Genomic DNA, 20947 nt, shown 5'->3' on the forward strand with positions numbered 1-20947 from the left:
ATAGCAGAGTTGATCAAGCAGAAGAAAGAATTAGTGACCTCAAAGATGGGGTATTTGACAATACACATCAGAAGAAACAAAAGAATGAAGAATAAAACACAATAAAGCATGCCTAAGAATCTAGAAAATAGCATCAAAAGGGCAAATCTAAGAGTTATTGGCCTGAAAGATGAGATAGAGAAAGAGATAGGGGTAGAAACTTTATTCAAAGGGATAATAACAAAGAGCTCCCCAAACCTAGAGAAAGAGATCAATATCCAAGAAGGTTATATAGAACAAGAAAATTACAGAACGCTAAGCAGATTTAACCCAAAGAAGAAGATTCCTAACTGTGTTTAAGTTAGTTCCCAATGAGCTTGGCACACAGCCTATGGCTAACACTAATTACTCCCTTAAATATCGATTTTCCTTTTTTTTTTCTTTTAGTAATAGAATGCCTTGGGTTTTAATAGACACATGACTGCTAGCTAGAAACTACATTTGCCAGTCTCCCTTGCTAACTAGCCATAGCCATTATTACCAGATTCTGGACAATGGGATATGAGTGTAAGTGATGAAGACAATTTTCAGATCATGGCTTTCAAAAAATAGATGCTTGCCATTTTAATGTTTTTCTTCCAATAGACTAGAATATGGCTGTTGTGCTGTTGAACCAGATATGCATTTGGGGATAAAGACTCCATCATAGGAAATGGAGAGGTAACAAGATGGAAAGCAACTGGAACCCTGGAGGGTTCGTGGAACAGAACCACCTGTCTGGTGGCCGGACCAGCTGCCAATCTCTGGAATGTTCTGTTAGAGATAAATTTTAATCCTGTTTGAATCACATGCATTTGGGATCATTGCTACAGCAGCTTACCCTATGCCTGAGCTAATATTCAGTACTCTCATTGCTTTTTATAAACCAATAAGTAACCTGAGTTACTCTGAGTAGAAATCAATTTGTATTTATGATATGTGACCATAATAACTGAACATTTATTCCTAAAGTTAGTATGTAATCTGCTTGACACCTCACTGGCCAGTTAACAATTCCTTTGAAAACTGGTTCCAGATATCACTCCATCAGGGAATATCTGATCCCATGTCCTGGGACAGTGAGCCTTTGACCTGGCCCTTGATGTTTGTGCAGAATTTCAATATTTATTCTAGGCAGAGACAGCAGGAGAAAAAAACAAAAGTAAATAATCAACATAGAGCAAGGTACAAAAATAGCTAATGTCCTGGAGGAAGTAGGACCTAAATTGAAGATGAACAGGATTTAGATTAATAGAAGGACTAGAGACGGCACCCCAAGGAAGTCCAAGGTGCATGTGTTTAAAGGTAAAAATATTTATTCAGATGAAAGGGTGGAGTCACTGGGGCTAAAGTGCATGGTTCAAAATAATTGATGATTCAATCAGAGGGCTAGGCGGAAGAGCAAGTGTGGCATGATTATGGAGTTTTGGGAGACTAAGCAGAGGTGTTCACGTGTGACGCAGGGTAAAGGAATTCACTCCTGATTTTATAGTTTAGGAAAACAACACAAATTCTGCTGTCAAGCACAGATGGGTTTGATTTTTTGCTTTGCCACTCACTGGCATTTTAAACTTGAACAAATGATTTCAAATACACAAACTTCAGTTTCCTAATCTTAAAAATTAAGACAATAGCACCTACATCTGAAGTCTGTCCTAAGAATTTAGTGAAATAGTTACTGTAAAAAGTCCCATTATGACATTCAGCACATAGGTAAGTGGTGGATTAATATTCACATCTCAAGTGTAAGAGAGTATATTCTGGGCCGGACCCAGTGGCTCACGCCTGTAATCCAGCACTTTGGGAGGCTGAGGCAGGTGGATCACCTGAGGTCAGGAGTTCAAGACAAGCCTGGCCAAACTTTTTTGTGTACTAAAAACACAAAAAAATTAGCCAGGCATGGTGGCAGGCACCAGTAATCCCAGCTACTCAGGAGGCTGAGGCAGGAGAATCACTTGAACCTGGGAGAAGGAGGTTGCAGTGAGCCAAGATCGTGCCATTGCACTTCAGCCTGGGTGACAAGAACAAAACTCCATCACATAGAAGAAGTAAAGTTTTTCCAGGCTGAAAAGATGATATCAGACTGACATCCTGATGATATTGAGTCTTTCTACCCATGTACGTGGAATATCTCTTCACTTATTTACACCTCCTATGATTTCTTTCATCAGAATTTTGTAGTTTACTTAATATCTATTTTTACATGTTTTGCTAGATATATAACTATTTCTCTTTTCTTTTGGGTGATCTTTTATGTTTTTCTGCTTTATTGAAATATAATTGGTAAATAAAATTTGTAAGATTCAAGGTGAACAATGTGATGCTTTGATATAGGTATACATTATGAAGTGATTACTGATATCAAGCTGCTTATCATATTCATCACCTCATATAGTTACATGCATGTGCATGTGTGTGGTGAGAATACTTAAGATCTACTCTCTTAACCAAATTTCAAGTATACAATGCACTGTTAACTATAGTCACCATTCTGTACATTAGGTCTCCAAACTTACATGTCTTATAACTGCAGGTGTGTACCCTTTAACCAACATCTCCCCTTTCCCCACCTGCAATCCCTAGTAAACTACCCTTTCACTCTGTTTCATTGAGTTTAACTTTTTTGGATTCCACATAAAATTGAAATCATACAGTATTTGCCTTTCTGTAGCTGGCTTATTTCATTTAGCATAATGTCCTCCACATTCGTCCACGTTGTTGAAAATGGCAGGATGTCCTCCTTTTTTAAGACTGAATAATATTCTGTTATATATATATATATATATATATATATATCCCATTTTCTTTATCCCTTCATCTATCAGGAGGCACTTAGGTTGTTTCTATATCTTGGCTGTTATAAATAATGGGATAATGAATATAGCAATGCAGTTATCTCTTCAACACAGTGATTTCATTTCCTTTGGATATATAACCAGATGTGGGATTGCTGGGTCATATGGTAATCCTATTTTTAATTTTTAAAAGAAACTCCATATTTCATAATGGTTGTACCAGTTTGCATTCCCACCAACAGTGCACAAGGATTCTATTTTCTCCATATCCTAGCCAACCCATATTATCTTTTGACATTTTGATAATAGTTATCTTAACATGTATGAGGTGATACCTCATCATGAGTGTGATTTGCATTTCCTTGATGATTAGTGACATTGAGCATCATTTCATATACCTGTTCACCCACTTGTATGTCTTCCTTAGTAAAATATCTATTCAAGTCATTTGCCCATTTAAAATCAGGTTATTTGGGGATTTTTTGCTATCAATTTGTAGGAATTTCTTACATATTTTTATATCAACCCCCTATCAGATACACGATTTGCATATATTTTCACTGCATTGATTGTTTCCTTTGTTGTGAAGAAGCTTTAGTTTGATATTCTCACTTGTATGTTTTTGCTTTTGTTGCCTCTGCTTTTGATGTTATATCCAAATCATTGCTAAGACCACTGTTATGAAGTCTTTCCGCTGTGTTTTCTTCTAGGAGCTTTAGGGTTTCACATCATATGTTTAGGTTTTTAATCCATTTTGAGTTTATTTTTGTCTGTGTTATATAATAAGGGTTCAATTTCATTCTTTTACATGTGGTTATACAGTTTTGCCACACCATTGTTGAAGAGACTGTCCTTTCCCCATTATGTAGTATTGATATCCTTGTTGAAGACCATTTGCTCATATATGCATGGATTTGTTTCTGGGCTGTCTATTCTGTTTCATTGGTCTCTAGGTCTGTCTTTATGCCAGTATCAGATTTATTTGGTTACTGTAGTTTGTAATGTTTTGGAATTAGGAAAGTTTTGTGCCTGCAGCTTTGTTTTTGTTTCTCAAAATTGTTTCACTTTTTCAGGGTCTTTTGTAGGTCCATATAAATTTTAGAATATTTTTTAATTTCTTCTGCAAAAAAGGACAAGTCAAGAGGATTTTGATATGGATGACATTAAATCTGCAAATTAATTTCGGTAATATGGACATTTTAACAATATTAAGTCTTTCAATCTATGAACATGGGATGTCTTTCCATTTATTTGTGTCTTTTAATTTCTTTTAGCGATGTCTTGCAGTTTTCAATGCACAAATCTTTTGTCTCCTTAGTTAAGTCTGTTCTTTTTAATGCTGAAGTAAATTATCTCTGTTCACAGATGACATAATCTTACATGTAGAAAACTCTAAAGATTCCACACACCACCCCCCAAAAAACTGTTAGAACTAATAAGCAAATTCAGCAAAGTTTTAGGATACAAAATCAACATGCAAAAATCAGCTGTGTTTCTATACACTAACAACAAACAATCTGAAAGGGATATTTTTTAATCCATCTGATAGACTATATCTTTTAATTGGTGTATTTAGATTATTGACACTTAAAATGATTATTGATGTAGTTGGGTTAATATCTACCCTATTCTTATCTGTTTTCTACTCATTGCTCTTGTTTTTGTTTCTTTTCTGTCTTGCACTCATTTTTAGCCTTGTGTCATTTTAATTGAGCATTTTATATGATTCTGCTTTCTTTCCTTTCTTAGCATATCAATTGTATTTCTTTTATTAAACTTGTTTAAGGTTGCCTTAGAGTTGGCACTACACATTTCCAACTGATTGAAATCATTTCCAATAATACTATACTGCTTTATGGGTAGTGCAAGTACCTTATAATAGAATTTTTCTGATTTGTTCCATGCATTCTTTGTAACATTGCATCATTCATTTCACTTATCAATAAGCTATAATCACTGAATACATTGCTGTTATTTTTACTTGGAGCAAACTTATCTGCTAAATCAATTAAGAATAAGAAAAATCCTTTGGGAGGGTGAAGAGGGCAGATCACTAGAGGTCAGGACTTCGAGACCAGCTGGGCCAACATGGTGAAACCCTGTCTCTACTAAAAATACAGAAATTAGCCAAGCATGATGCCATGTGCTTGTAATCCCAGCTACTCAGGGGGCTGAGGCACAAGAATTGCTCGAACCTGGAAGGCAGAGGCTGCAGTGAGCCATGATTGCACCACTGCACTCCAGCCTGGGCAACAGAGCAAAACTCTGTCTCAAAAAAAAAAAAAAATAGAATAAGAAAATAAAATATTTATCTTACTTTCATTTATCTCTTCTCTGGTATTCTTCCTTTCTGTATGTATATCTGAGTTTCTGGCCTAAATATTTTTCCTTCTTTCTAAAGAACTTCTTTTACTAGTTCTTGTAAGGCATGTCTACTAGTAAAAAACTCCCTCAATTTTTGCTTTTTACTACTTCTTCACTTTTTTGAAGCTTAGAAACTTAGAATTTACTTTTATAAAAGCATGTTGACAAATATTGAAATGTTATAGTTGCAATTTGAACATTATTAGACGAATATAAAACACAAAACACTCTAAATTGAATCTCCTATGGCTGACTCAATTTAGATATTATTTTATATCTTATAGAAAAAAACTTTCAGAGTTTTGTCAATGCTTATAGCATGTATTATTACTCCTCAATAAAATCTTCATGAAATCTCAAAGGTTGATAGTAAAAGTAATGATTTTTTTCCTATGGAATATCCTAAAACATACCTGTATAGATTAGCCTTCAGACTTTCCGGACGTTAAAAATATACAGAGTACCTCAGAATACTTTTCACACACTTAGGTTAAATTTGCTTACAGTTATGACAGAAATACCTTCAAATTTTATATAATAAAAAATAAATCCTAAGCAAACATAAAAGTTATGATGACCAAGTTACTACTTAGTAAAAATAATACACCACATCAATTAATGTTTAAACTAAATCCTTAAAGCATTCAAAAAACATTTATGGCTTCTAGTTGTCAATGTATCTATGTTGTGGAAGAAGATGTAAGATCACTAATAGAAATTTTTAAATCTCAAATTATCCTGATTTCCGAAATAAGAAATTTGCAAAATAAGAAATTATCATTGTTGCTTGGGAAATATGCCTTACTTTTTTATCTCAAATTTCCTTTAAATTTTTGGTATATAATTTAATACCTAGAAGTATTCTAGCTAGATTTTATGTTAATATGTATAGAGTTCACTTTTTTGGATAAACAGGTTTTCAACAGTTTTTAATGCTGAAAATATAACTTCTTAGTTGTAATCACAAGTAATGATTGATAAATGGGTTATTGGCTTATTCAGAAATGTGGGTGGCATAAGGACTAATAAAGGGAATAATCTGATAATTTCTGTCTGTTATTCTGCCCACTAGTAATACTAAGCCAATATGTTATATATGTTCTACTCAGTTTCACTTGTATTTTTCCATGTGTGTGCTTTAATTTAAAAAAAAATGTACACAATGTCAAGCTTTTTTTCTTCTTTCTTTTTTAAATATCAACTCAATGATTTGGGGGACTGGTTAATACAATGCTGAGAACTTGGTTGGGCTCCCAGAGGAAAAACTAATGATAATATGGGGTCCCTCTAAGACTAGGCTCCCCAGAATTTCTAAACTCTGAATCATTCACACTGAGCATCTAGCAATTTGTCAATTACAGCTTAAATATAAAATTTCAATTTTGAATTTAAAGTTTAAATTTTCCTACTGTGGTACTGGTGGTTTCTGCTCCCTAGGCTCTGATCCATTAACCTGTGATTGTTTGCATTTACCCGGATTGTGTGTCTCTAATTTTAGGAGTAAAAGTTTGCCCTGTTATCTTACTTTTCTGATCAATCTAAGAAGAGTTGTTAACTTTCTGTTTGTTCAGCTTTTTTCTTGTTGCGAAGACGGGAGTGATGACTTCCAAGCTCCATTGACACTGGACTGGAAACCAGACATATTTAGAAATACTTTGTATAGCAGTTAAAAGGAGAAAGGAGAAGAAATACGCATTTATGCCATCTTTTATAATTGCATAATGAACTTTGCGATTTGTGTTTCCACGTAGTGTCTAATTACTGCCTAGGGTCATTTGCTTTCAATCTAAGGACTTTCTTAAGTATTTGTTAAAGTCTGCTAGCAATAAATTCTCTCATTTGTTGTATTTTTTTAATCTGGAGATAGCTGTTTTTCCCTTCATTTAAAAAAAAATAAACCATCTGCTTCATATAAGATTCTTGGCTGACACTTTTTTTAGGGAGAAAACACTCACAAATCATATATTTGATAAGATTAATATACAGAATACATAAATAACTCCCATAATTAAACAGTAAAAAATTAAACAGCCCAATTAAAAATTGGCAAAGAACCTGAATACACATTTTTCCAAAGAAGATCTACAAATGAACAACCAGAACATGAAAATATACTTAGCATCACTAATTATTAGGGAAATTAAGATCAAAATCACAATAAGATGCTACTTTACACATATTAGGATGAATAGTATAACAGAAGATAACAAATACAGATGAAGTGGTGGAGATATTGAAAATCTTGGGCACAGCTTCTAGGAATGCGAAATGGTGTAATCACTATGAAAAACAGCATGGTAGTTCCTACAAATATTAAGAAATAGAGCTACCATATGATCCAGCAACTCTGTCTCTGGGAACACACTCAAAAGAATTGAAAGCAGAATCTCAGAGATATTTACACACCCTCATTTGTAGCAGCAGTATTCACAATAACCAACAGGTGGACACAACTCAAGTGGGTTAACAGTTTTCTGAGTTTTTTTCTTTTCTTTTAGCACTTTGAATATATCATCCTACTGCCTTTTGGTCTCCGTTTTCTCTAATTACAAGTTGGCCGTTAATCTTTTTGGAGTTCCAACTTATTGGATGAACTATTTCTCTCATGCTGCTTGCAGGATTTCCTCTTTGTCTTTCAGTATTTTTACTATGATGTATTTGAGTGTGGATTCCTTTGCATTTATCCTACTTGGAGCTCACTGAAATTTTTGGATACGTGAATTAATGTTTTTCGTGAAATTTTGGAAATTTTACAGGTATTATTTCTTCAAATATGTTTCTGCTCTTTTCTCGCCATTGTATTCTATGGTATTCTGATTACATATATGCTGGTGTGTTTAGTGATGTCCCACATTTCTCTGAGATTGTTTGTTCTTTTTTTCTGTCTCTGTTTTCTATGTTGCATAATCTCTATCAAGCTATCTTCCAGTTCACTGATTCTTTCCTCTTCTACTTTACATCTACTGTTGATCCCCTATAGTGATTTTTAAAATTTCAGTTATTGCAATTTTCAATTCAAAATTCCACTTTTTTATAATTTCTATCTCATTATTGATATCCTCTATCTGTTGAGACATTGTCTCATACCTTACTTTACTTTCTTCACCATGATTTTGTTTAGTTCTTTGGACATATTTATAATTAAGTTGCTTTACAGTCTTTGCTACGTTTGACATCTGGCTCTCTCACAGGCAGTTTCAGTTGCCTACTTTCTTTCCTGTGCTGGGTCACACTTTCCTGCTTCTTTGCATGTCTTATCATTTTTTGGTGAAAACTGTACATTTTAGATAATATATTATGGCAATTATGGCTAATGATCTGCTCTTCTCTCCCAATTCTTTTTGTTTGTACTTTCATTCGTTTACTGACTTGACAGGACTGACTAATTTAGTGAAATATATTTTCCCCACAGTGTAAAGCCTCTGACATCACTTACCTGAGGGCATGGACTTGGGTGTGCACACAGTCACAATACAACGACATTGGCTTTAGCAGGGCTGTCTTTGACTTTTTCTCTGTTCTGTATTTAAAACTGTCTGCCCCTGTTGGTATTACACACAGTCTCTGCTGACTTCCAGCTGATTGCTCTACTGTTTTCAACAATGCCTTGGGGCATACATTACTTCACAATTTGATGCAATTAAATTTGGGCTTCTTCTCAGGAATAGTCTTTAAGGCCAGACTTTGAGATTTGTTCTGGTCCCAAGAGGGTTCTTCCTAGCTAACTCTTGTGCTGACTGACTTTGGTAAACTTCTAGTTAGCCTATGGTTTATCCTCTTGTTCTCGTAGAATTACCAGCCTCCTATTAATTGCTTACCACCAAAATCTCTATTGTTTCAGGCATTCATCTCTGGTGTTTGTGGCTAACCTCTCCCAGTGTGGAACCTCTATCTCATGAGAAAGCTGGGATGAGGGCAATTATGGCCCGGGGTAGGTATTATTTCTGCCTTACAAGTCAGGGCTGGATGGAGGAGGATATCCCTAGACCTCTTAGCCAGTCTTGCCTAGAATAGAGCTTCTGCAACATGACATTCTGGGGGCTGGGTATAAGAAATGCTGGCAGTTTTTCCCTCTCAGGGAGATACTGTAGCCTTCATTTGAGAGCTAGGGAAAGTGTTCTTGGATATAACTGTCTAGAATGGGGTTTCTGTCACGTTGATCTGGGGACTAGGAGAAAGAGTGAGTTATGGCTCAAATGCCACAGACTCTTACTGTGTTTACTAGCGTTTAGTAGATTCTTCTTAAATAAAATTTATTTATTTACTGTATGCCTTTAGAACAATTTTCAGGGACTTAAATTATTTTAGTTTTATAAATAATTTTTAGCAATCACAATTTTTTACTAGGAAGAGGTTCTGTGGGGTTTCTCATGCTGCCATTATGGAAGTCATTCCCCTGCATCATTCTTTAATGCAAAAAATAAAAAGGAAGGAGAGATATAACAAACCTGACGTCCACTGATATGGGAATGAGCAAATAAATTGTGGCATAGTAATAGAATACTATCCATCTATTAAATTAAGTGAATTAGAGCCACATATATCAGTCAGGATAAATCTCAAACACATAATACTGAGTTGTAGAATAATTCGTGTAAAAATATCATATATAAATATTAGAAATATTGTATGGATGCATAACAGCTGTAGTAAAACAGGAAAATGTGGACTAGAAGGATACAAGCTAAGCTCTGACTAGTATTTCTCTCTGGACCTTAGAAAGAGAACAAGAGACTTCAATTCTCATTTCATTTCTTGCTCACACCTGTAATCCTAGCACTTTAGGTGGCTGAGGTGGGCAGATCACCTATGGTCAGGAGATTGAGACCAGCCTGACCAACACGGCGAAACCCCATCTGTACCAAAAATACAAAAATTAGCCGGGCATGGTGGCATGTGCCTGTAGTCCCAGCTACATGGGAGGCTGAAGCAGAAGAATCGCTTGAACCTGGGAGGTGGAGGTTGCAGTGAGCTGAGATGGTGCCACTGAACTCCAGCCTGGGTGACAGAGCAAGACTCTGTCTCAAAAATAAAGAAAGAAATAAAATAAAATATTGTAAGCAGAATATGTGACTCTATGTTGAGTGCATGAGTGTGTACTATACTATTCCCGAGCTATGTTTCATGTTTTCAGTCTCACCATTTGTGAGACCCAAGCAGGCACTCACCAGATGGTAGGAAAGGCTGGAACCTGGAGGTCCCACAGTCTTGGGGCTTTGGAGAGGAGCCTTATAGAGCAAACCAGCAAGGATCAGAACTAAGACATTCCTTCAACAAATGTTAATTAAGCACTTATTATGGCTGCTGCTCAGTGCTAGCAGCTTTGGTGTAGTGCCTTTTAATCTTCCAGACACTTTCAAATACAGGACCTCGTTTAGATGTGTTTCAGAAGGGTGGATTTATTTGTTCCCCACATACTTAGTACTTAACTTTTCTGTTTCCTCAACAGCAAGATGAGACTACCGAGAGCTTCTCCTTCATAATTTTGTCAAAATGAAATAATAATCTATGTAAAGAGGCGGATGTGCTGCCTGGCATATAGTAAGAGTCCAAGAAATGTTAGGTACTGCTGTTGTTATCGCTGTTTACCAGGCACGGTTCCAATCATAGGAGAGACGGTGATTGAACCGAACAGAGGCTCAAATGTCTGTGGCGCTCTCAGTAAACCCATGAGCTTTCTAAATAGAAAAGAAACTGCTCCTAGCCTGGCCTTTTCTGAGACCGGTGCGTGTCCCCCCGGGAATCCAGCGCCTGGCATCTTCGCAGGGTGCTGCGAAGGGGCGGGCTGGGAGGCGGGGCACGGCTGGGAGCGAGGCGGGGCGGGGACCGTCGCCTGCTGGGACCGCCGCCTGCTTGGACCGCAGAAGAGCAGGAGGACGTCTGAGCCATGCTCGCGGCGATGGGCTCTCTGGCGGCTGCCCTCTGGGCAGTGGTCCATCCTCGGACTCTCCTACTGGGCACTGTCGCCTTTCTGCTCGCTGCTGACTTTCTCAAAAGACGGCGCCCAAAGAACTACCCGCCGGGGCCCTGGCGCCTGCCCTTCCTTGGCAACTTCTTCCTTGTGGACTTCGAGCAGTCGCACCTGGAGGTTCAGCTGGTAGGAGCGGGAGAAGGTGCCTGGCGTGTCCTGACCCTAACCCTGTTCTGCAGCACAAGGGACGTTCCGGCAACGTGGGTGGGGTGGGGGATGAAGGGCAGGAAGAGGTGTGGCTAACGCTGGTAACCTGGTAAAACCCACTTTTGAGTTTCATTTCCTAACCCATTAACTGTCATGATTCCACCTGCACTTTCTAGGGATGGAATATTATTAAATGTTTACTATTTGCATGTTGTCGTGTTAAACATTACTGGAGCACCTTATTTGTAATGTGATTACCTTGCCCTCTTTTATATGATTGGCCTTAAAAATGCTATACTTTCTTTCTGAGAAACTTCATTTCCCATACATAAAGTGGTGATAATACTACCTCAATCTTGATCATTTCTCAACTGAGTTATTCCCACTACACTAAGTGAGCCCTCCAGCTTCAACCTCCTTCCCTTGCAGTGCACTCTCACTAAGTAAGAATTTTAAAATGTTCTTCCTCTGCTTAAGTTTTTGCCAAATGGTGTTCAGACTCCTGACTGAACCACCTGGGACCCTTCTTGATGCAGCTTCTTTCCGCCTCTATACAATAATCTCCTATCAGGGCTCCCCGACTCTGGTGACCAAGTTCTTTCAAGTTCTCGCAGACATCAAACCCTATCTCAAGAAACCAATACTGGTTTTCCTGACACTCAGCACAGGTAACTTGCTGAGAGACAACAGTGTGACAAGTGATTATGAAGATTAGATAAAATAGTGAATGGTCAGTACTGACATATAGTTGGTACATAACAAATAGTAGTTCCCCTTTCCCTGCACATGCCTGCAGTACTTTAAACACATGGCTGTATATTGCCCTCAAATATTGATAGACAAAGTTTTATCACTTTATGGGAGAAATACCCAATTGGTAATACTAAGTGACAGAATTAGCCACAGAATGTTAAAACTAAGCCCCCAAACCTGTGTCCTTATGTAATTAATATGTTGTTTAATTTCCAAGTATGTGGAGATTTTCTTGTTATCATTCTGTTAATTATTTCCAGTTTGACTCCATTGTGGTCAAACATCATACTATGTACAATTTCAGTTCTTTTAAATATGTTAAGGTTGATTAAATGACACAAGATATAGTCTATCTTGATAAATGTGCCATGGAGGCTGGAAAAAATATGTATTTGACTATTGTTGGGTGGAATAATCGATATAAATTATTGTTGGGTGAAGTAATTGATCTCAATATCAATTTGATTTTACTGGGTAATGATATTGTTTGGTTTGCCTATATCCTTGTTGACTTCTTATCTACTTATTCTATCAATTACTGAAAGAAGAATGTTGAAGTTTCGAAGGACAGTTGAGAGTATCTATTTCTCCATTCAGTTCTAGTAGTTTTTCCTTCATGTATTTAGAAACTCTGTTGTTTTGCACATACACATTTAAGATTATCATGTCTTCTTAGTGAATTGATCCTTTTATCCTGTAATGTCCCTCTTAATTCTTCATAATTTTATTTGCCTAAACTGTACTTTATCTGATATAGCCACAACTTTTTTTCTGATTAGTATGTGCATGGTATATGCATTTCTATTCTTTAACTTTTAACCTTCTTGTATCATTATACTTGAAATTAGTTTCTTGAAGGCAGCATATACTTGGGTCTTTTTTTTCATTCTGGCAATCTCTGTCTTTTAATTGGTGAATGTAGACTATTTATATTTAATGTAATTATTAACATATTAAGATTTGTCTACCATTTTATTATTTATTTTGTTTTTCCTGTTTTTTATGCCTCTGTTTTCCTTTTTCTATCTTCCTGTGAATTACTTGAACATATTAAAAATAATTTTATTCTTATTTATCTGAGGTGTTTTTTAGCAGCTCTGTTTGTATTATGTTTTACAAGTGATTGCTCTAAGGATTACGATATGCAGATGTAGCTGATTGCAGTCTATTAGTGTAAAAATTTTACTACCTCAAGTGAAATATAGATATCTTGCAACCATTTAGGTTCCTTTACCCTCTCTACTTCATAATTGTTGTAAGTGTTATCTCTATATACATTGATAACTACATCAGATAATATTATAATTTTGCTTTTGAATGTTAAATGCAATTTTGAAAACTCAAGAGAATAATAGTCTATTGTATTTACTCATTTATTTACCCTTTTCATTTATCTTTTTTCATTTCTGATGTTACAAGCTTATCATATCCTTTCAGATCTGAAGAACTATCTTTAGATATTCTTTTAGTGCAGGTGTACTGGCAAGAAATTCTCTTAGCTTTCCTTCATCTAAGAATGTTTTTATTTCACCTTCATTTCTGAAGTATATTTGCACTGGACATAGAATTCTAGGTTGACAATTCCTTTCATTCAACATTTTAAAAGTTTATGCTTCTTCTTTTTGGCCTCTGTGGTTTCTGTTAAGAAATCTACTGTCATCTGAATTGTTATCCCCCATATGTAATGAACTTTTTCTCACTGCCTTCCTTCAAGAAATTTTCTTTGTTTTTGTTTTTGTTTAATTTTCAGAGGTTTAATTATGATACATCTTGGTGCTACTTTCTTTGGGTCTATCCTGTTTGGGTTTCTGAAACTATAGATTTGTCTTTTGCCAGTTTGGGGGAGCTTCTGCCACTCTTTCTTCAAATATTTTTCAGCTACACATTATTTTTCCTCTCTTTCTTGGACTCTTGGATACTGATGGCACAAATGTTAGGTCTCTTGTTGTGCCACAAGTTCCTGAAACTCTGTTTTTGTTGTTTCCAATGTAGTTTCTCTGTGTTGTTTAGTTTGAATATGTTCTTCTGAGCTGTCTTCAAATTCACAGATTCTGCTATCATTACCATTCTGCTATTGAGCTATTTTACTGAGTTTTAAAATTTATTCTATTGTATTTTCAGTTCTAAAACTTTCACTTGGTTCTTCTTTATCTTTTATTTCTTTGTTAAAATTTCCTAATTTTTTGTTTGTTTTGAGACTATTCATAGTTATTGGAAAAGCTTTATAACAGCTGCTTTTAAATATTTAATTATTCTATATTTCTAACATCTGTGTCATCTCACTGTTGGTGTCAACTCACTCAATTGATGTTCTCTTGATTCTTGGTAAGGTGAGTAATTATGGACTATATCCTGGACATTTTATATATTTGTTATAAGACTTACCCTGGATACTATACAGATCTTTTATTTTAGCGTGTAGCCTATTTCGATTCTGAATGCTCACTTTTGTGGGTGGCAGTTCAAATATCAATGCAGGTTATAAAGCCTCTGCAGTGCTATTCTGGCCTACTCCACTTTTATTACCCACTCCCACAGGAGCCCATCTCACATTCTCATCAGTGCAAGCTGGGGAAAAGGAAGATGGAACAGAAGACAGGGATCCCTCTGGCATAGTAGCTTATGCTTTACTACGGACGGAAGAGTGTCAGAGATCTGCCCATATCTCCTCCAAGGGGAAGTGCACCTCCTTATTACTGTAGAAGAAGGCTGGAAAGCCTAATTTGCCCTCTGACTCCTGCAGGGAGTTTCTTTACTTCAGCTTAGGAATAGAAGTCACAATTCAGCTCACAGACTCAGCAGAGAAGGGTACTACCTCATTACTGCAAAGTAGGCTGAAAGACAAGGTACTATCCATGTACTCCAGTGCTGTAGGACCTTTTAGAGTTGGGAAGGGTCAAATGTTTTTCATGGTATTTGCCTCCACAACAAAGAAGTAAAAAGGCTAAATGGTTTTTGTCCTGTTGGGTTTTCCTTTTCCTGGTCCTCTGGCTAGAGAGAGTAGACTTTTCTTAAAGATATTTTTGTCTGTGTTAATTGGTGTCATGATTAATAGAAGTAAAATGGAATGCTTTTTTTCAACCTTATCTGGAATAAGAAGCTTGATCTGCACCTTTGTTGTATTCCTAAGATAGGTGTTAAAAGAGGGGTTAAATGACTTGCCTAATGTCACAAAACTAGCCAGTGACAAAACTGAGACTGGGATCTCATCCTTGGCCCTGTGATTTTCTTATCACACTGTCATCATTTATTTTTATTTTATATAGGTTTGCATTTTTATGTTTCTGGGTGTAAAACAAATGGAGTTAAGTTATGAAATTTAGTTATAATTAAATTTACATTCTTGCAATTGGGAAACATTAAGTACTAACTAATAGATCTTACATAAGTATTTTTATGTCAGTTTTCATTTCATCTTCATGATGGGCACACAAGTTAGGTGTGATCTGGTGGTGCTTCCATTTTACCATGGAGCAAACTGACCGAGAACAAACAGTGAACTGCCCAGGTTATTCAGCTAAATGATAACAAATAAGGATTTGAGCCCGAGACTATTTGATTTGTATACCTATTGTGGGATCTGGCCAGCAGCCTGCAATGCAACAGGGCTCTTTCTTTGTTCCCAGGTGGATCGGCAGGTCGAGAAATAAAAGACACACACAAGATAGTGAAAGCTGGGTCCAGGGGGGTCACCACCTTCTGGACCTGCGATGCCGCCAGTGCGCTGGATATACCAGCATTTACTATTAAGTTTAGTGAGGACGGGGGTAGGTTAGTGAGGGATTTAGGGTTGTTTGATTATGAGATGAGATGGTCACATGGGGATGAAGTAATTCTTTAACATCGGTTTGCAGAAGTACAGTATACAGAGATAAGAATTTACAATATAGTGTGTGCATCAGCAATTTCTAACAGAGCCTTAGAACAGAAACACAGTCTATCCATAACCTATGATTAGCAAGATATTAATCAGCATGGTTAATCTTGCCATGGCTCTTCTAGGTCTCTTTAGGATTAAGGCATACTCCCTTCTGAGAATTTTTGGTCTAACCGGTTGTCTAGCTTCACGGCCTGTTTCTACTGATTGTTTGCAACCAGCTTTTGCTAGACAACCGGTTAGACCAAAAATTCTCAGAAGGGAGTATGCCTTAACCCTAAAGAGACCTAGAAGAGCCGTGGCAAGATAAGGGCGTTTATAACCCTATCTTATCCATGTGAACAGATGCCCCTCATGGGTCCATTTATAGGCTCTCCACAAGGGTTGCATTCCATTCCCAGAGCTATGAACATCTGCTTTTCTGGGATAGGAATCTTGGTGATGTGAAACCTCCCTGACTGCATGTCCATTTATAGGCTCTCTACAGGGGGAAGCACATCACGCACTGTTGGCTCATTCTGGCAGCCCAACCTGGCATTGTCTTTACACAATCCTGCATGCAATTTTGCATTTACAATAATCAGGAGCATTTCATCTTTTATTCCGTAACAATAGTTTCAGGGGGTCTCCCTGCATATACCCGTTATCTACTTTATGTTGCCTGACTTTTCATGACATGGTTAGAGGACAATTGATGTACTCACATGTTTATTCACTCAACAGACATTTATTAAGTGCTTATCATATGCCAGGCAAAATACAAGGCTGTATATGACTAAATGTATACTGTACACTCTTGGTAACCAAATGAGATATAAGGAGTTTGGATCACTGAATGGAAACCCTGGGGATAACCTTTTGTAGAATGTTGGAAGAAATTGGGCTAAATTTTAAAGGAAATTTTGATTTTTGGCAAGTGGCTAAATGGAGTAAAGGGACAGAAGATTTTTCATAGGGGAAAATGGTCTGAGCCATAATAATTTTATTATTAATTTTAGTATTATGATTACTTATCACAACAATACTAAACATGGGAACTAATAACACCCCCCATTTTATAGACTTGGAAACTAAGACAGAGAAAACTTAAATAACTTTCTCCCAAATCACACAGAAACTAAGAAGCAGAACCTGGATTCAAACAAGTTTGTATAATTTCAAAATCCAAACTCTTAAGCACTCCCTTACATCACCTCCCCTACTCAAACATCTTAGAATTCTGATTGAAAACCAAACAAGATCCAAAATATTATACCTGATATTAAGACTCTCCTCAGCCTAGCTCAGATTACCGTGTCAGCCTTGTCTCCCATCTCCCTTATCAACTGAGAAGACACTTTTCCCAGGAGCCTTCCTCAACCCTGGTCCTCTTATGTGGTTCTTAACTTCCTCCCATCAAATATTTTATTGTAAAGAATGATAATAATGAGAAGTGATTATTTATCTATATGCTCCATTAGATTGTTAGCTTCTTGAAGTGAAGGACTTGTTGCACTCCCCAGCACCTGGCATTGACCTGCCACATGGTCAGTGCTCTTTAAATAATGAACCCTATGCTTCAGTCAGACAAGGTAGCTCTCTTGCTCCCAAACACCTTCTGCATTTCCCCTTTACATCTGTATATGGTGTTCTCACAACCTAGAATGCCTTTGATTTCTTACTACATGTTTTTTATTATCATTGTGGTTTGGGGGTTGTTGGTTTTTGTTTGTTATCTGTTTTTTGGTGGCATCCTGACTTTCATTTAAGATCTGGCTCAGATACCATCTACTCTTTAAAAAGATATTTTTCTTATATCTGTGGTGGAAAATCATCTCTTCTTGCGATAGCTTTATGTCCCTCTCTATCAGCATAATAACACATGTCATCTGCTGTGCATTCCATTTTTTTTCTGCACAGTCAGTCTCTCCCAAGAGACTTTGACACTTTAGGAACACATCATATCATATTGATCTTTGTATTACCTCCATGTATAATATGCCAGTGCCAGAAGGTGCCTGGCAACTCTTAAGCATCTCATAAAAGCCTGTGAAATTGAACATGAATTTGATCTCCACAGCCTGTTCTCAGAAACCGTCGCAGCCCCAAGAACTACCTGTGAGACCATTATTCTTGGAAGGAGTTCATGGGCCCCAGAGGACTGGTAACTCCTGAAACTGCATGCAAAGCTCTTTATGTGTATAGCTGTGTATGTGTTTACTGGAGATCAGGTCTATCATATACATTATATTTTCAAAGGATTCTATAACTCAAAAAAGTAAAGAACCACTGTTTTAAAGCTTTATTTCCCATTTCCTTGTTTATTTTTTTTCTTTATTGGATTAAAAAAAGCTTTTTGACTGTAAAGGCAACAATACATACACAGTGAGACAACATATTAAAATACAGTTTAAGGAGAGAGAGAATCTTACCTGTCCTTGTGCCTATCCTGCCACCACTGTGCATGCGTGCACACGTGCACATGTGCACACACACACATACACTCAGCGGTACCTCTATAGGACCTTGGTGGATATCTTTCCAGATTTGTATGTAAATGAAAATAAAATTATATTTCCAACTTTTTATTAGAAATTCCACGTATCAATGAGAAAAATGTTGAATACCTTGATACAGAAATGTTTGAAAGACATAAACATACGACTTTAAAAATACAACATCCAGATTGAGGGACAGATGTTAAACCTCAGAGAAATACAGAAACAGCATGCATTTTTGTGCCTCTTAGGATCTCTCTCTCTCTCTCACTCTCACACACACTCTCAGAGGCACAGCTCAGGGGAACAGACCCTCTGACCTACTGCTGGTAGGAGTGTGAATTAGTACACTCTTTTCCTGTTTTTCTTTTCCTCTTTTCATGTCTTTGTTCTGTTGGTTATTAAATTTAAGAACTTAGATTCAGTGGAATCTCTGTAAACTTTATATCTCTTGGTAGCCATGGTTCAATAGTTCAGTCTCTTCTCCCACTAATCCTTTACTTCTTCCTCTTTACTGTAAACATTTATTTTGTTCCACCCTTTTTTAAATGCTTATGCTACATTTGGAATTTTTATTCCTAGCATTACATTTCCTGTCTCCTATTGCTTTTGTTTGACTTTTATAGATTCTGTTTCAGTTCTTTTCTTTTTCTATTTTCATTTCTGATTTTAAGACTGTTTTTGCCTTTCAAAAGGCATCTTATTTTTATCTCCTTTTGTTTTATTCTGTTAAGGTTTTTTTTTTTTTTTTCGTGGCTCATTCAATGATATACAATTGAAAAGTGTGCCCTGCCTTACAAAGTCTTCTCAGAGGCCCTCTGGGTCATTTAATCTTTCTAAAGAAATGGATAAAATGACTGACAGGGTGCACGTAAGAATTGTTAGACATCGCCATCCTCATCCCAGGGCTCCTACCCCGTGTTTAAACAGTTGATAACACCATACAAGTTTTTTATCTAGTTATGTTTAATTCGAAATATGCAGTGGCAGAGAGTTGGTAGAGATAAAATTCTCAGGAAGTTTATTTCAGTAAATAGTAATGGAGTTCTGAATCCCTCCCAAGTACAAGCTGAGATTCTAGGCTGTATACTTTGCTAGTTAGAAGTCCTTTTTAACCTGAGATTTTTCAGCTCTTCCAAAAACATCCTTATTTAATGTTCTAAATTAGTCAAGAAATCCTTCTTGTCAGGCCTAAGAAGTTCATCCAGGAATTCAGCAAGGGTACATTAAAAAAATTGCTTGATGTGTATGGTCCCATTACTGCCATTTCTTAGAAGCAAAGACGCTTACTTTAGGAGCAAACTGACTTGAGATTGAATCTCAGCTCTGCTTTTCCTAGCAAGACAGGACATGCTGTGTAGGAGATAAAGATTGATGGAGGACTCTGGGCCAAAAGAATACAAGGACTGAATTCAGGCTTGGACTTTAATGTGGGAGCAAGGTGGTGGGATAAGACTGAATCCACTGTATTTGCTCCGATGGGGACCATTAGGAACAGGACTCTAAGAGGAATATGGTGGAGTGTAAGTGCAAAGGCATCTGGATTGTGGAGAAGAGGCCACAAACACCTAAAGGAAATGAAGCCCTTCGGATTGTTACCACTGCCTGCAGCTAGACACAACCTAGGCAGAAAAAAGGCAGGGGCAGGGTCTACCTGGGACCCTCTGTTGAACAGATACATTAGGAAGGATTTTGATTCATGACCGTACACTGTCCTCCAACCTACATTTGCAGATATTTGCACGCTTGTGCACATTCATGAACATACACATCCCCATTCTCTCTCTCTCCCACCCCAACTCTCTCACTCTCACTCATTCTTACTTTCACTCTGTCACTCCCACTAAACTCTGTCACTCAGGTTCTGGAGCCATCTTGGGCTCACGTCTTTGTCCTCAAATCTTACATAATGCCTGGGAAATTCCCTGCACCACTCAATAGCTTTGTCACCTTTGCTGTGTTGTTTCAGCCAGAACTCATTTTCCATCTTGAAAGATAAGAACTATTACTACTGTAGGGTGGTTGTGAGATTAATGAGATAAAATATGAAAGGTGCTTAGCAATGGCTGCCCATGACCATGAGTGCCTTCTTCCCACACACCAGTGGGTTCCTGTCCCCTTTGCCACCATAAGAATGCATCCACGGCCCTTTGCACACAGAGCTCGTTCATTCCTCGGAGACTCACTGGGTGGCTGTGCGCCTGGAACAAGAAAACAAAGTGCCTTTCACATTGCTGCTCTCATTCTTCCTCACAGAACCTTAAGAGAGAGGAATAATTTTCTCCCTTTTATAGCTGGGGAGTTGAGGCTCAAAAAATAAAGCAACCTCCGCAAGAGCCGAAAACGATTGAACTATACAGCCCAGATTGTCACATAACTCCAGAGCTCGAGGGCTTTCCTCCATGCCTGGCCCCTGCCCTAAAATGCACCTCGTATTATCTAGCATACGTTTCTATTATCTATGCCCAGTCTAGGAAGGGGGCATTCTCATTTGGTTAAACAGATAGTTATGATTTACTAAGAAGTCCATGCTTGGTACACCAGA

At 37.2% G+C, this 20947-nt stretch overlaps 1 protein-coding gene across 3 annotated transcripts in view; it reads left to right on the plus strand.

Annotated features, from left to right (window-relative positions):
- Positions 1-1221: 1221 nt before the first annotated feature.
- Positions 1222-20947, plus strand: part of CYP2J2 (cytochrome P450 family 2 subfamily J member 2) — a 43327-nt gene continuing 23601 nt past the window's right edge. The window contains exon 1 of one of the 3 annotated variants that reach the window (XM_009459007.4): positions 1222-1323. In XM_009459007.4, coding sequence (XP_009457282.2) covers positions 1312-1323 — 12 coding nt within the window. In that variant the 5' untranslated portion in view covers positions 1222-1311. Of the gene's footprint in view, positions 1324-11005; positions 11275-20947 lie in introns of those variants that run through there. The other 2 variants (XM_009459001.4, XR_010153739.1) reach the window with 2 other exon arrangements.

The sequence above is a fragment of the Pan troglodytes genome, chromosome 1, assembly GCF_028858775.2.
Source record: "Pan troglodytes isolate AG18354 chromosome 1, NHGRI_mPanTro3-v2.0_pri, whole genome shotgun sequence".
Taxonomy (NCBI): Eukaryota; Metazoa; Chordata; class Mammalia; order Primates; family Hominidae; genus Pan; species Pan troglodytes.